The following is a 16,265-nucleotide window of genomic DNA, read 5'->3' as shown; positions in this document are numbered from 1 at the left end:
TACACAGAGGATCATTACACTATTTTATTGATCATTATTTACTTATTATTTTATCTTATATAATTTTATATATATTTTAACTTTTCCAAAATAAAAATTTAAAAGAAAACTAACGATCTATGTTTCTTCTTCTTTTCCTTTTTCTTGGCTTTCTTTGCTCTTCTTTTTGTATCTTCATCTGGAAATTAAAGCAGATTTTAATTAGAAACAAAAGTTTAATTTTAAAACCCCAGTAATTTTGAGTAAATATCCTACTGCTGGCCTATTTGTTGTTACAGAGAAATTAACCAATTCAAACATTTATTGCTACTCATCAGGGTATGTACTAGGCGCCAGGGACACAGAAATTAAAGTTATACTAAGTCTTCAGTGATACAGAGTATATTGGGTGAGATAATAGTATGGGTAAGCAGGAAAATGTCCTTGTTTTTTAGAAATGGATACAGAAATCTTTAGGGTGACAGTGTGATATTGCCAATCTATTTTTAATATCTCAGCAAGAAAAATGGTATTTAAAGCAAATGTCAAAATACTAAAAATTGTTAAAATCTAAGTGATATATAGTATAATACTACCCTCCTTACTTTATACTGTTTTGAGCATTTTCACGATGAAAAAAAGAAAAAAACCCTATGTGTTTGGGGCCAGGGACATGCCTTCTAGGAGCTCAGTCTAACAGAGGAGACAGAAGTAAGAGATAAACAGAATCCAGAGTGCTACAGGGAAGCATGGGGTGCTCTGGGCGTACAGAGAGGTCTCATTATCAGGCTGGTTTGGGGACGGTATTTAAAGAATGGTGCCTCTTAAGCTAGTTCTTTTTTAAGATTTTTAAAAATTATTTATTTGAGTGAGAGACAGCACAACAGAGCAAGCAAGCACAGAGCAGCAGGGAAGGGTAGAGGGAGAAGGAGAAGCAGACACCCCACTAAGTAGGGAGCCCAACGTGGGGCTCGATCCCAGGACCCCAGGATCATGACCTGAGCCGCAGGCAGACGCTTGCTTCACGGACAAGCAACCCAGGTGCTCCAAGCTAGTTCTCATTAAAATCAGTTTTATTACGAAAGTACTGCATGCCCACTGTTGAGGAGAGTAAGCCAAGCCGTATGCAGGGAGAGACTGGCACTGCAGGCAGATGGACTCTGTATCAAGTCACAGAAGCAAGAGAAAGAACATGGAAGACTGAGGAGACAGTCGTTCTCGGGCTAAGAAGATGCTGCAAGAGGGAGAGGGCATGTACGATCAGAGAGGGATCAGTCAGGGTCCGAACTTCACCCTGAAGGACTTTTAAGTAGGGGACAGATGTGCTCACATCTGTGCTCTCAGAAAGTTCATCAGGGGCACCTGGGTGGCCCCATCGGCTAAGCGGCTGCCTCTTCATTTCAGCTCAGGTCACGATTTCATGGGCTGCGGGATGCAGCCCTGTTGTCAGGCTCCATGGTCAGTGGGGAGGTCAGCTCCAGATTCTCTCCGTCTGCCCCTCCCTCCCACCTGCACACCTGCACACGCTCTCCAAAATAAATAAATCTTTATTAAAAAAAAAAAGGTAGTTTACTCTTCCAGTAGTGGGGAAGAAAAGCAACAACAGGAGCCAGGAAACCCCAGTGACATGAGGGGAAAAGACACTTTATGCAATGTCCCCAGAGGCAGGGGGTCAATCATCCTGTCAATCATCAGCCAGGAGAAGGCACAAAAGGTGGCTTTCTGTGAGGCACCATGCCACTGGGGGGAGGGGTGTCCTCCATAAATCAGCTGCCAGCCGGCAGGGGGTCCTCTGCGGTGTCACTTTTGGAAAATGGCACAGAGGTGCCCACTGAGTGTGAGGACAACACAAGAGAGCTGCTCCCCAGGCCTGAAGCAGCCCCATGGGGCTGGCTCTGCTGCCGCACGTCTCCCGGCCCGACCCCGCCTCGGTTCGGTTTGCCGCCACGACGTGCCCCGTACGGCTGGACAACACCCATCTGGGGTCACAGAGCTCGGGTCTGGATCTCAGCTGTGTGAGCCTGAGTGCGGTGTCACAACCTGCTCTGCGCCCTGTTTCCCCATCTCTAAGACGTAGTCTGGAGCCACGTGTGGACTGAACAGCACTGAGAACACCCAGCGCTTAGTGGGGCTCCTGGCACCGAGACGGCCAGCGCTCAGCACCTCTCGGCTACTGTCCTTAACCTTCCTCTGAAATCAGTTCTACGAAGTAAAACGAGTTTTGAAGCCAGGCTTGCAGAGCGATGCCGGCCTTCTTACCACTGGAGTCTGAGTCAGAGTCAGAGTCAGAGTCACTGTCATCAGAGTACTTCTTGTGTTTTCTTTTAGAGGATTTCTTCTTTCTCTTTTTCTTGGACCTCTCTTTTGAATGATTAGACTTCTTCTTCTTCTTCTTTTCTTCTACATGAAGTACAAATACAAAATTAACTTCTAGGCAAGTATTACGATTATCAATTTTACTGTATCTGAAATACTGAAAAAGAACAGATGACAGGCAACTTGATTTGTAAAAGCAAAGTCTACTGTTTGACTATAAACATTTTTTTCAACTTCTCAATACAGCAGCTCTGTAGTAGTTAAAAAGGTACCTTCTGAAGTAGAAGCTGAACTGGTGCTTTTCTTTGGCTCATCGTCCTCCACTGGTGTGTGTTCATCAGAGCTGAATTTGAAGAAGACGGTTGTAAGAATCAGAAAACTGATAAACCGTGAATCATGGAGTATAAAAATACAGAATCAAAATATTTCAGTAATGACCCCGGTTGTCCAAGAACCATTAAAAGCAAACACTGGAATAACTTTGTAAAGGTAGAGTTCAAGAGTGTACCACCTTCAAAATAACATAATAATCATTTAGATTTGCATGCTTTAGCATTTACAAAACACTATTCAAACTGAAAGCAACATATAAGATTTTTCAGAAGCCACAAGATGAATGTAAGGAAAGATGAAAAAAATAGAGACAGGAAGACCAAAGGAAGATTGCATTTATTGTATGTGTATAAAGGACATACACAGTAGAGCAACAACCATTCTGTCCCCATAGCAAGAAGAACTTAACACACTACAATATAAGCAGATTTCATTCTATTATGATAATTCTGAAAATGAGTACTATTAAAATTCTATAATCATTTAGAAGAGGATGGGGAGCCTGGGTGGCTCAGGCGGCTGAATGGCCAAAACTTGGTTTTGGCTCAGGTCATGATCTCAGGGTCCTGGGACTGAGCCCCACATCCAGCTCTGTGCTCAGCGGGGGGTCTTCTCACTCTCCCTCTGACCCATTTGCTCTCTGTCTTAAAATAAATAAATCTTTGGGGTGCCTGGGTGGCTCAGTCAGTTGGGGGTCTGCCTTTGGCTCAGGTCATGATCCTAGAGTCCTGGGATAGAGTCCCACGTTCTGCTTTGCGAGTACCCTGCTTCTCTCTCTCTCATGAATAAATAAATAAGGGGCGCCTGGGTGGCTTGGTGGGTTGAGCCTCTGCCTTTGGCTCAGGTCATGATTTCAGGGTCCTGGGATCAAGCCCCGAATCGGGCTCTCTGCTCAGCAGGGAGCCTGCTTCACCCCCTCTCTCTGCCGGCCTCTCTGCCTACTTGTGATCTCTGTCAAATGAATGGATAAAATCTTTTAAAAAGTGAATAAATAAAATCTTTAAAGAATATATTAAAAAATAGATGAATCTTTTTTTTTTAAGATTTTATTTATTTATTTGACAGAGAGAGAGAGGTCACAAGTAGGCAGAGAGGCAGGCAGAGAGAGAGAGGGAGAAGCAGGCTCCTTGCCGAGCAGAGAGCATGATGCAGGGCTCGATCCCAGGACCCTGAGATCATGACCTGAGCCGAAGGCAGAGGCTTAACCCACTGAGCCACCCAGGTGCCCCCCAAAATAGATGAATCTTATAAAAATAGTTTAGAAGAGGAATTTTCATATCATATAATCTTAATCTGAAGACCACATCTGTAGTAATTTAGGTATTGCCCGGAAAATTATTTGTAGTGTTCCTTCCAACTCACTCTTTTAGTTTGGATTCTTTGATCATTTTCGATGTATCTATAAGAACAAGTTTCAAATAATAATGCTATCACCCTGTCATAAAACACAAGTATACCTGTCAAGCATATTGTTTCAACTCAAAGTAGACTTAGAAATGGAGGAGAGGGAAGAAGAACCTTAGGAACAGCACTAAAGGGAAAAAAGAAAAGAAAAAAAAAAAGAATTAGGCTGTCAGATACTATTTAATACACGAAAACTAACCAGGAGTGCCTGGCTGGCTCAGCTGGTGGAGCTTGAGACTCTTGATTGTGGGGCTGTAAGTCTGAGCCCCATGCTGGGCATATAGATTATTTAAAAAGAAAAACTTAAAAAAGAAAACTAAACAAAACTGTATTGGTATATTCATTTTTTTTTTAAATCCCTGTGGGAACAGACTAGAAAGCCCAAAAATAAACCCATGCATATATGGGTAATTAATCTATGACAAAGTAGTAACAATATACAGTGAGTAAGAACAGCCTCTTTATTAAATGGTGCCGGGAGAACTGGACAGCCACATACAGAAGTATGGACCTGAGCCACTATCTTACACCATACACATAAATTAACTCAAAATGGACTAAAGACTTGAAAACAAAAATTTACCTAGAAGAAAACATAGGCAGTTAGCTCCCTCACCTCCTTGTGGGAGTTGTGAAATGGTTTTCACATTTTTTTAAAATATTTTATTTAATTATTTGACAGAGAGAGATCACAAGCAGGCAGAGAGGCAGGCAGAGAGAGATGAAGGGAAGCAGGCCCCCTGCTGAGCAGAGAGACCCATGCGGGACTTGATCCCAGGACCCCAGGATCATGACCTGAGCCGAAGGCAGTGGCTTAACCCACTGAGCCACCCAGGCGCCCCTGTTTTCACATTTTTAAAAAAAGATTTTATTCATCTGTTTGAGAGAGTAAGCAAGAGAGAGCACAAGTAGGGTAAGTGGCAGAGGGAAGGGGAGAAGCAGACTCTCCCGCTGAGCAGGGAGCCTGACGCAGGCTCAAGCCCAAGACCCTGGGATCATGACCTGAACCGGAAGGGAGGTGTTTGACTGACTGAGCCACCCAGGTGCCCTGGTTTTTATATTTCCCGATAAGAACAAAGGTAACAGGGGCACCTGGGTGACTCAGTGGGTTAAGCGTCTCCCTTCAGCTCAGGTCATGATCTCAGCGTCCTGGGATTGAGCCCCAAAACAGGATCTCCACTCAGTGGGGAGCCTGCTTCCCCCCCACTCCCACCTGCCTCTTTGCCTAATTGTGATCTCTGTCAATTAAATAAATAAAATCTTAAAAAAAAAAAAGAACAAAGGTAACAGGGGCTCATAGGTGGCTCCATCAGTTAAGCATCCAATTCTTGATTTTGGCTCAGGTCATGATCCCAGAGTTGTGAGACCAAGTCTGCTTTGAGCTCCGTGCTGAGTGTGAAGCCTACTTGAGATTCTCTCTCTTCCTCTGTCCCCCAACCTCCACCTCACGCACACATGCTCTCTCTCTCTTAAAAAAAAAAAGCAGAGTATCTGAATAGATGTTTTCCAAAGAACATATAAATGGGTAACCAGTAAATGTAAAAATGTTCAATATTACTAATCATCAGGGAAATATAAATCAAAATAAAAAATCAAGGGGCACCTGGGTGGCTCAGTGGGTTAAGCCTTTGCCTCCAGATCAGGTCATGATCTCAGGGTCCTTCGATCAAGCCTCGCATCATGCTCTCTGCTCAGCAGGGAGTCTGGTTCCTCCTCTCTCTGTGCCTGCCTCTCTGCTTACTTGTGATCTCTCTGTCAAATAAATAAAATCTTTAAAAAAAATCGGTAACACCTCACCTGTTAGAATGGCCATACTTGAAAAGACAAGAAATAGCAAGTGTTGGTGATGATGTGGGAGAGGGAACCCTTGCACACTGTAGGTGGGAATGTAAATTGGTATAGCCACTATGGAAAACAGTATGGAGCTTCTTTAAAAACTAAAAATAAAACCACCACATGATCCATTAATTCCACTTCTGGGTATTTATCCAAAGAAAACAAAAACAGCAACTTGAAGTTATATGTACTCCCATGTTCACTGCACATTACTTACAATAACCAAGACATGAAAACAACCCAAATGTCTATGGAAGGATGTAGAGATGAGGAAAATGTAGTACAGGAGAGGGTACCAACATGGTGGAGTAGGAAATTCCTGAGCTCACCTCCTTCCACAGACACACCAAAACCTACCACTACATACAGAACTGTCTCTGAGAATGAACTGAAGACTAGCAGAACAGATCATATGCAACTAAGGATATAAAGAAAAAGCCACACTGACAAAGGTAGAAGGAGAAGAGACACAGTCTGGTTAGGACCCACACCCTCGGCATGGCGACCAGCAGTGGAAGGGATATCATAACTGTGGAGTCCCTCACTGAGAAATAAGAGATCTCTGTTCCACATCAGCCTCCAGAGCCTGAGGGACCTGTACCAGAAAGACAAGCACCCATAATGTCTGGCGTTGAACACAAGTGGGGCTTATGTCTGGGAGAGCCAAAGGGCAGTGGGAAACTGAGACTTCCCCTTAAAGGGCACGCCAGTGCAGAGGCATTAGTTTGAAAAGCACCTAGGTTAGAGGTGAAGGAGAGATCCAAACAGACTAAGTTTAGGGTGTGTGTGGAGGAGCAGGGATCTGTCTAAACATTCTCCAGAGAAAAGTATTGGCAGGACCCATTTTCTTTTAACTTCCCTTCCATCTAGCTGGTCCAGCGCTGGCGGTGCCATTTCTGACACTCTCCATCTCCTGTGCTAGTAGTACTGGCACAGCCCAAGCAGACTCACTCCACCCAACCCACCTGCCCTGGCCTGGCACTCCTCTCTAGCAGCTCTGTATCCATCATACCAGCAGGAATCCTCAGCCAGGACCAGCAGACCTTCCACCCAAGGGCTCCTCCAGGGCTCCTGCCCTGGAGGCCCAATCTGACATACTAGAGTGCCTGCATCAGTTGCAGCTGGACCTTGCAGCCAGCTGCACTGAAAGCCTGCTCTATTCAGCAGTGTTCATGCCTCTCACAAGCAAGCCTTACAGCCAGCTGTGTCAAGAGCTGACCCCACACACCAGCATGCCCACAACAGTCGCAACCAGGCCTGTCAATGAGACAGGCCAGAAGTCGGCCCCACTCACAAGCATCCACAAAGTAGTCATAGCCAGGCCTAGCAGACAGCTAGCTGCACCAGGAAACAGCCCCACATACTAGTCTATACCAGTCTACACAAATTATGACCAGCCACAAGAGGGAGCACACAGCCTACATAGGAGACACTCCTGGGCTACCTGGCTTGGGTGACCAGGGGGGTTTGTCACCCAAACCCTACTGAGCCCCACAGACACCTTTGGCTAAAGCCTCTCCTCCAAGTCTGGGACAACAGCTCTTCTACCTGAAACAGAAACAAACACTGTGATGCAAATGAGACAAAACAGTATGTCCCAAGTGGAAGAAGACAACAAAACCTCAGAAAAAGAACTAAACAAGACGCAGATCTAGCAGATGGCATTCAAACTAATGGCCATAAAGATGCTCCCTCAACTCTACTGAAGAATGGATGAACACAGTGAGAACTTCAACAAAGAGAGAGAAAATATTTTTTAAACCAATCAGAGCCAAAGAACACAATAACTGAAATGAAGAATAGAGGGCATCAACAGCAGATTACAAGATGCAGAAGAACAGATTAACAATCTGGAAGACAGAATAGGAGAAACCACTGAATCTGAAGAGCAAAAAGCAAAAGAACTGAATAAAATGAGGTTAAGTTTAAGGGACCTCTGGGGTAATAGCAAGTGTACTAATAGTCGTACTATGGGGGTCCCAGAAGGAGAAGAGAGAGAAAAGGACAGAAAGTTTATGTGAAAAAATAATAGCTGAAAAATTCCCTAATGTGGGGAAGAAAAGACATCCAAGTCTAGAAAGCAAACACCCCCAAATGAGATGAACCCAAAGAAACCAAGACATATTATAATAAAAGTGTCAACAGTTAGAGATAAAGAATCTTAAAAGCAGCAAAAGGAAAACAACTAGTTGCATACCAGGGAACCCTAAATCTATAAACTGGTTTTTCAGCAGAAACTTTATAGGTCAGAAGAGAACAGCATGATATACGTGAAGTGCTAAAAGGAAAAAAACTTACAAGCAAATTTACTCTACCCAGCAAGGTCATCTCTCAGAAGCAAAAGAGAAACAAGGAGTTTCTCAGATAATCATAAGCTAAAGGAGCTCATCAATACCAAACCAGCCTTACAAGAAATATTAAAGGGACTTAATTTTAAGTAGAAAAGACAAATCATAACTACAACTAAGAAAATTATAAAAGGAGGGGCACCTGGCTGGCTCAGTCAGTGGAGTACATGACTCTTGATCCTGGGGTTGTGAGTTTGAGCTCCATGTTGGGTGTAGAGATTACTTAATAATAAATTCTTTTAAAAAACGAAAAATCATTAAAGTTAAAATCTCACTGGTAAAGGTAAACATAGAGTAAAGGTAGTGGATTGACCACCTACATAGCTAGGATGAAGGTTAAAAAACAAAAGCAGCAAAATCAGACCCACAATAATTACTCAATGGAAACATAAAATAGTAAGATGTAAAATGTGATGTCAAAAATAAAACACAGTGGGGGGATGTAGTGTTTTTAGAATGCATCTGAACTTCAGTGGGCATTAACTTAAAATAGATTGCTATATACATAAGATGTTATATATGAACCTCATGGTAACTACTGACCAAATACCTGTAACAGATAAACAAAAAATAAAAGAATACAAACACAACACTAAGGAAAGTCACCAAATCTCAAGGGAAGAGAGCAAGAGAAGAATGGAACAGAGAAGACTTTCAAAAACAGAAAGGGCGCCTGGGTGGCTCAGCTAGTTAAGTGTCTGCCTCCGGCTCAGGTTAAAATCCCAGTATTCCGGGATCAAGTCCCACATCTGGCTCCTTGCTCAGGAGGGAGACTGCTTCTCCCTCTGCCTGCTGCTCCCCACTTGTGTGCTCTCTCTCTCTCTGACAAATAAATCTTTAAAAAAAATCAGAAAAAAAATCAACAAAATGGCAACAAGTCCATACTTATTAATAGGTTTTTTTAAATAATTACTTTAAATGTAAACTAAGTGCTCCAATCAAAACACACACAGTAGCTGAATAGATTTAAAAAAAATACCAAATACCAAAAAAAAAAACCCCAAACCAAAACAACTGTTTAAAAAACAATATGCTGCCTATAAGAGACTCACTTCAGACACAGACTAAAACTGAAGGGATGGAAAAAGATATCCTATGCAAATGAAAACAAACAAAAAGCTGGAGTAGCAATACTTATATCATACAAAACATTCTAGAAAACAAAGCCTGTAACAAGACATGAAGGACATTATAGATGATAAAGGGATTAATCCAACAAGAGGATAGAACATTTGTAAATACCTATGCACCCAACACAGGAGCGCCTTAATACATAAATCAAGTATTAACAGACATGAAGGGAGAAATTGACAATAATACAATAACAGTAAGAGACCTTAACACCCCACTTACATGAATGGATAGATCATTCAGACAGAAAATCAATAAGGAAACAGTAGCCTTGACCAACACATTAGACCAGATAGACTTAACAGATATACACAGAACATTTTATCCAAAACCAGCAGAATACACATTCTTTTCAAGTGCACATGAAATGTGCTCCAGGACTGATCCCATGTTAGGCCACAAGACAAGTCTTGATAAATTTAAGAAGATTGAAACTGTATCAAGCATCTTTTCAGACTACAATAGTATGAAATTAGAAATCAATTACAAGAAAATTAGAAATCAATTACAAGAAAACTAGAAAAACACAAACACATAAAGGCATAACAACATGGAATTAAACAACCAATGGATGGGGTGCCTTGGTGGTACAGTCGGTTAAATGTCTGACTCTTGGTTTCAACTCAGGTCATGATCTCAAGAGTCATGAGATCAAGCCCCATGTCAGGCTCTCCACTCAACATGGAGTCTGCTTGAGAGTCTCTCTCCCTCTCCCTCCAACCCTCCTACTTGAGCATGTGCTCTCTCTCTTAAATAAATAAATCTTTAAAAACAACCAACCAACCAATGGGTCAATGAAGAAATCAAAGAGGAAATGAAAAAATACCTTGAGACAAATGAAAATGGAAACACAACAGTACAAAACCTATCAAATGGAGTGAAAGTTCTATGAGGGAAGTTCACAGGCCCCACTAAAGAACCAAGAAAAATCTCAAACAATCTAATATTACAGCTAAAGGAACTAGAAAAAAACAAAGCCCTCAGTTAGTAAAAGGAAGAAAATAATTAAGATCAGAGTGAAAAATAAATGTAAAAGAAACTAAAAAGACAACAGAAAGGATCAATGAAACTAAGAGTTGGGGGTGCCTGGGTGGCTCAGTCAGTAAAGCATCTGCCTTCAGCTCAGGTCATGATGCTCAGGTCCTCGGATGGAGTCCTGTATCAGGCTCCCTGCTCAGTGGGGAGCCTGCTTCTCCCTTTGCCTCTAACCCTCCCCGCCTCTGCTCATGCATGCTCTCTCTCACTTGCTCTCAAACAAATAACTTTAAAAAAAAGAAACTAAGAGTTAGTTCTTTGAAAAGATTAAAAAAAAAAAACTTTAACTGGATTCATCAAAAAAAAAAGAGAGTGCCCATATAAATAAAATCAGAAGTGAAAGGGGAAAGTTATATCCAATACTACAGAAATTGAAAAAAACTGTAAGCAACTACTAAGAACAATTATGTGCCAACAAATGGAACAACTGAGAAGAAATGGATAAATTCCTAGAAACAACAATCATCTAAATCAGGAAGATTACAATACAGACTGATTACTACTAATAAAATTGACTCAGTAATCAAAAAATTCCCTACAAAAGAAACTCCAGGACCAGACGGTTTCACAGGTAAATTCTACCAAATATTTAATGAGTTAAGACCTGTACTTCTTAAACAATTCCAAAAAACTGAAGAAAGAACAAGTTCACTCTATGGGGCCAGCATTACCCTGATACCAAAACCAAAGACACCACAAATAAAAAAAAATTATGGGGCCAGCATTACCCTGATACCAAAACCAAAGACACTACAAATAAAAAAAAATTATAAGACAATATTCCTGATGTGTGTAGATGTAAAAATCTGCAACAAAATATTAGCAAATCAAATTTTATACTATATTAAAAAGATCATATACCATTCTAAAGTAGAAATTATTCCAAAAATGCAAGGATAATTCAATATCCAAAAATCTATCAATGTGGATATACCACATTAACAAAATAAAGGATAAAAATTCTAGAATCATCTTAATAGATGCAGAAACGGCATTTGACAAAATTCAACATCCAAAAAAGATATAAACTCTCAACAAAGTGAATATAGAGAAAATATACTTTAACTTAAGAAAGGCTATTTACGACAAACCCATAGCTAATATCACACTCAACAGTAAAAAGCTGAAAGCTTTACCCTAAGATCAGGAACAAGACAAGGATGCCTATTTTCGCCACTTTTATTCAACACACTACTGAAGTCCTAGCTACAAGACAAGAAAAATAAAAGGCATCCAAACTGGTAAAGAAGTAAAACGGTCACTATTTGCAAATGATATATATATAAGAAAACCCTAGTCTACCATCCATATTGTTTGTCAATTGTACCTCAAAAAAAAAAATCCCTCTGTAAGGCTAACTAATGTGACATGTATTCTACAATTAGGTTGAGAAAAAACAATTCAAAATAATAATGTATTTGTCTTAATACTGTACCCTTCAAGGAATAGGAAATTAGTACCAACATGAATTACAATTTATAAAGAACAATTAAGGGGTGCCTGGGTGGCTCAGTTGGTTAAGTGGCTGCCTTTGGTTCAGGTCATGATCCCAGGATCCCAGGGTCTGGGATCGAGCCCTCTGCTCAGTGGGGAGCCTGCTTCTCCCTCTACCTGCCATTCTGACTACTTGTGCTCTCTCTCTGTTAAATAAATAAATAAAATCCTTAAAAGTAAGTATCTTTTGAAAGAACAATTAATGTTAAAATCCACTAGCAACATGTTTTATTATTTATTTATTTATTTATTTTTAAAAGGTTTTATTTATTCATTTGATGCAGAGAGAGAAAGACAGCGAGAGAGGGAACACAAGCAGGAGGAGCAGGAGAGGGAGAAGCAGGCTTCCCGATGAGCAGGGAGCCCCATGCAGGGCTTGATCCCAGCACCCGGGGATCATGACCTGAGTCATAAGACAGCCGCTTAATGACTGAGCCACCCAGGCACCCCTAGCAACATGTTTTAATCGTTAGGAATGTTCAGTGTTTTTAAAATTCTAAGGGGTAGAATGGCACAAATCACAAAAAGAAGAGAAAATGTGAGCTGTACTTAAATGTTCATTTAACAAAAATTTTGACCAACAGTCTTTGGATTTAAACAAATGTTACATTTTTATGAAGTATTTTTTAATCACTTACTCTGGTTCTGGATTCTTTGGAGAAAGTCCCCATACTTCAGGAGCTCCCAGTTCTCCAATTCTTTCTCTCTCACTTAATCTCCTAGAAGATATAGGCATATAAATTGTAACTCCATGGCTAAACTGTTTTCCAAATATATAATCAATTCAAAGGAGTCCAGTTAAGTCTTATTTTCCTTTTTTAAAAGTTAAATTAGTAAGTTAATACTCATTATAATTTGATGTTCTTAGTACAGACTACAGGCAACCTGAGGCCAGGCCAGAAATACAGCTTAAAAAGCCATCAAGAGCATCTCTTCTGCCTCCTGTATGACACAGTTCTTAATTGTTCATTTCATCTTCTGCAATATGTGACACAAACAGTTCTGTATTTGGAAATAAATTCCTTTACACACATTTATGGGAGTAAAGAGCAGCCTCTCCTTTTGATTTAGTCAAACCCGTTTTCAGAAACTCCGGAATACAGAAAATAAAAATTAAGCATTAGAAATAGAAAATAGAGAGAGGTCTGAAAATGAAAGAAAAGTTTTGTCCTCAATGAGATACAGGGTTTGTTTTCTCTGTTTTCCCTTTAGTTCCTTTTTTGGAAAAGGACTATATACTCTATCTACTCTCGGAGGACAGGAAAAATTTGTTTGTGATTTTTTAAAATTTTGCTCACAAAATACAAAAAAAGAAGGCTCAATTCCTCAAAGTTTAGCTGCTTTGATTCCATTTGTTTAAACACACACATGCACACACACACCAAACCCTTACAAAATAAATTGGTTTGATTGCTTGAATATACAATTTTTTACTTCTTTATTCAGGAGAAAAGATATTATAATCATGCAGAATTAGACTCCGGTTTCCCACCTGAAGAGCCTGAAAGGGTTATACTTACCACCCAACTTGGAATCCATATGCAGGGTAAAGAATGACAGGCTGTAAAAACAGTTAAGTTCTCATCCCTGCTGCCACCAGCTTCATCTGCACTGTCTTTTTTTTTAATGTTATGTTAGTCACCATACCATATTCATCTGCACTCTTAAGATAAATTATTCGCCTTCTAAATGTACAAATGCAATTTCGTCCAAGAAGTTCTGACACCTTTTTGATGAGGATTGTCTAGTAGGATGCTGGTTGCTTAGGAGGTAACTGTCTGAAAAATTCATTTTGGAGAGGTAGGTCTCCAACCTAACTCAGTTTTTTATTGTTTCTGCTTCTATTCAGGAAGCCTAATGGCTAACACTCAAGTACTGTTCCAGGAACTAAATCATCACAACACTAAAAGCCTTGGCACCAACTTTATCCCTTTTTAAGTGTTTACAAAATAAAGCTCAGAGAAGTTCAGAAACTTGCTCAGGGTCACACAACCATCAGGCAGCAAAGCATGATTTCAAACTCAAGGCAGTCCAATTCTGGAGCCTGTCCTCTTCATCACTATCCTTTATTCCCATTCTTGGAAAAAAAGATTTATGGAAGCCCCTCAATGCCTGTGATACTCTTAAATTTCTTTTCTAACACAGGGGACATGTAGGGGCGCCTGGGTGACTCAGGTGGTTAAGCCTCTGCCTTCTAAGGTCATGATCCTAGGGTCCTGGTATGGAGCTCCTTGCTCAGAGGGGAGCCTCCTTCTCCTCTGCTTGTACTCTCTCTCTGTCAAATAAATAAGCAAAACCTTTTTTTAAAAAAGAAAGAAAGAAAAGATTTTTAAAAATCTTTTTAAAAAAAGATTTTATTTATTTGACAGAGAGAGAGATCACAAGTAGGCAGAAAGGCAGGCAGAGAGAGAGGGGAGAAGCAGGCTCTCCACGGAGCAAGGAGCCAGATGTGGGGCTCAATCCCATAACCCTGAGATCACGACCTGAGCAGAAGGCAGAGGCTCAACCCACTGAGCCACCCAGGCGTCCCAATAAATAACATCTTTAAAAAAGAGAGAGGACATGTAAAGCCCCTAGTACAATGCCTGATAGAATTTAACACTCAATAAGCATTAGATATTAAAACTTACATGGCAATAATTATAACCCTTTTCCTTTCTCCTCCTTAAACTACCCACTTTTCCACTCCAATACTCATTCCCGAGAGTGAATATCATTTTTCACCGTCGAATTAAGACCATTTAACAAGGCCTTTTTTCAATGTAGCTTAATCAACAGTTTGGCAGATCACTTTTCCCGCGCCCAATCATCTGGTCTCAGAGGGTTTTCTCTCCTCGGATTTAAACTCTTCCTCTCCAACTTTCCCGACTCGCCCCACAACATTTCCACCGTGCACATTCTGTGACCTCAAATCCGTCCAATCATTCAGCAAGCAACGGTGGCACGCCTACCAAGTGCTAGGCACTGCTAATTTTGTGATCAATAAAACAGGTCTCTTCTTAGCCACGAGCTCAACGGAGTGCAAAATAAAAGCGCGCTTCCAAATAATAAAGACACAAGCGAGCGGGTACTGTAATTCGGGCAGGTCTGAGGCTCCCGACAGAACCGCTACAAGCCAGGAGGCAGAAGTAATAGCGAAGACACCGGAGCACGGTAAGAAGGGGCCTGAGGACGAGCGACAACCCAAGGGGAGAAAGGGGCGGAAAAAGGCGTGTTTTTCTGGAGGGCGGGGGGGACTGAAGGGATGGATAGAAAGGGGCGCTGGGCAGAGGGCGAAAAGCGAAAGTCCGACTGCGAAGTCGCGTGGGCTCCCGCAAGAGAAAGTGCGTCCGCCTCACTCACTTCTGCCGCAGGCTCTCCTCCCTCTCCTTGTCCAGAAGGCTGGGCCACGGCTTGTCGCTCCCGTAGGGGCGCGAGTAGCCGCCATAATACGCGGTCGAGGAGGCTGAAGCGAAGGTGCTGCCCCGCTGCGCTGAGGGCCGCTCCCGGGAGCGGGACCGCGAGCGGGAACGGTAGGACTGGTTTCGCGAGCCCTGACCGAAGCTGCCCAGCTGATGGCTGAGACCATTCCGAGAGCAAGAGTGCGAGCGAGATCTCGAGCGCGAGCGACGGCCCCGCGGGGAGCGGGCGGATCGGCTGGGCTTAGGGCTCCTGGACGAACTGCGACGCTTCCCCCCGGAGCCCGAGGCCGATCCCTCAGGACTGCGCGAACCCGACACAGGGGCCATCGCGGCCGCTGGGTCCCCTAAACCGCTAGAGAAGGGGGCGTTCTCGCGAGCCTAGGAAGATCTCGGTCGGTTCGCGTCTCTAAGCCGCCGTCGCGCCACCGCCCGAACCCCAGGAAACCTTGGTAACAGTTCCGGGTACGTCGGCAAATCCCTTCCCCGGACCTAGGTGGTCCTGCCCAAGGGACGGGGATGTGTGTATCGTTGTAAAGAAGTCCGTGGGGCAACCGGATCCACTCATCCTTCCGGTCCCGAGTGAGGCTGCTCAAATCTCAACTGGATTCAGAGAGCGTGTTTTTTTTTTTTTTTTTTTTTTTTAAAGATTTTTTCTTTATTTATCTGACAGAGATCACAAGTAGGCAGAGAGGCAGGCAGAGAGAGAGGAGGAAGCAGGCTCCCTGCAGCGCAGAGAGCCCGACGTGGGGCTCGATCCCAGGATCCTGGGATCATGACCTGAGCTGAAGGCAGAGGCTTAACCCACTGAGCCACCCAGGTGCCCCCAGAGAGCGTGTTTTTTATCCTCGAGTTGAAATACCTGAAGAGAAGGGAGATAGGCTACAGGAGACATTTCACTGAGCGGCCTTGTGAATAACAAAGTCAACGTAAATAAATATATCTGTGTGTAGGAGTACACCCACCTCCCCACACACAATTTTTTCTTTTT

At 42.3% G+C, this 16,265-nt stretch overlaps 1 protein-coding gene across 2 annotated transcripts in view; it reads right to left on the bottom strand.

Annotated features, from left to right (window-relative positions):
• The window catches only part of NKAP (NFKB activating protein), a 41,603-nt gene extending 25,794 nt beyond the window's left edge, over positions 1–15,809 (bottom strand). Inside the window, exons 1-5 of one of the 2 annotated variants that reach the window (XR_014306946.1) lie at positions 15,219–15,779; positions 12,515–12,595; positions 2,568–2,638; positions 2,239–2,379; positions 115–178 (exon numbers count right to left, since the gene is read on the bottom strand). Coding sequence is in view for 1 of the 2 variants with exons in the window: in XM_082716265.1 (XP_082572391.1) it covers positions 115–178; positions 2,239–2,379; positions 2,568–2,638; positions 12,515–12,595; positions 15,219–15,604 (743 nt within the window). In the remaining variant the exon portion in view is untranslated. Of the gene's footprint in view, positions 1–114; positions 179–2,238; positions 2,380–2,567; positions 2,639–12,514; positions 12,596–15,218 lie in introns of both variants that reach the window. The other variant, XM_082716265.1, reaches the window with a different exon arrangement.
• Positions 15,810–16,265: the final 456 nt, after the last annotated feature.

The sequence above is a fragment of the Mustela nivalis genome, assembly GCF_964662115.1.
Source record: "Mustela nivalis genome assembly, chromosome: X".
NCBI lineage: Eukaryota > Metazoa > Chordata > Mammalia > Carnivora > Mustelidae > Mustela > Mustela nivalis.
Note: the sequence above shows the minus strand (reverse complement) of the source record. Positions and strands in the feature narration are given on the sequence as shown.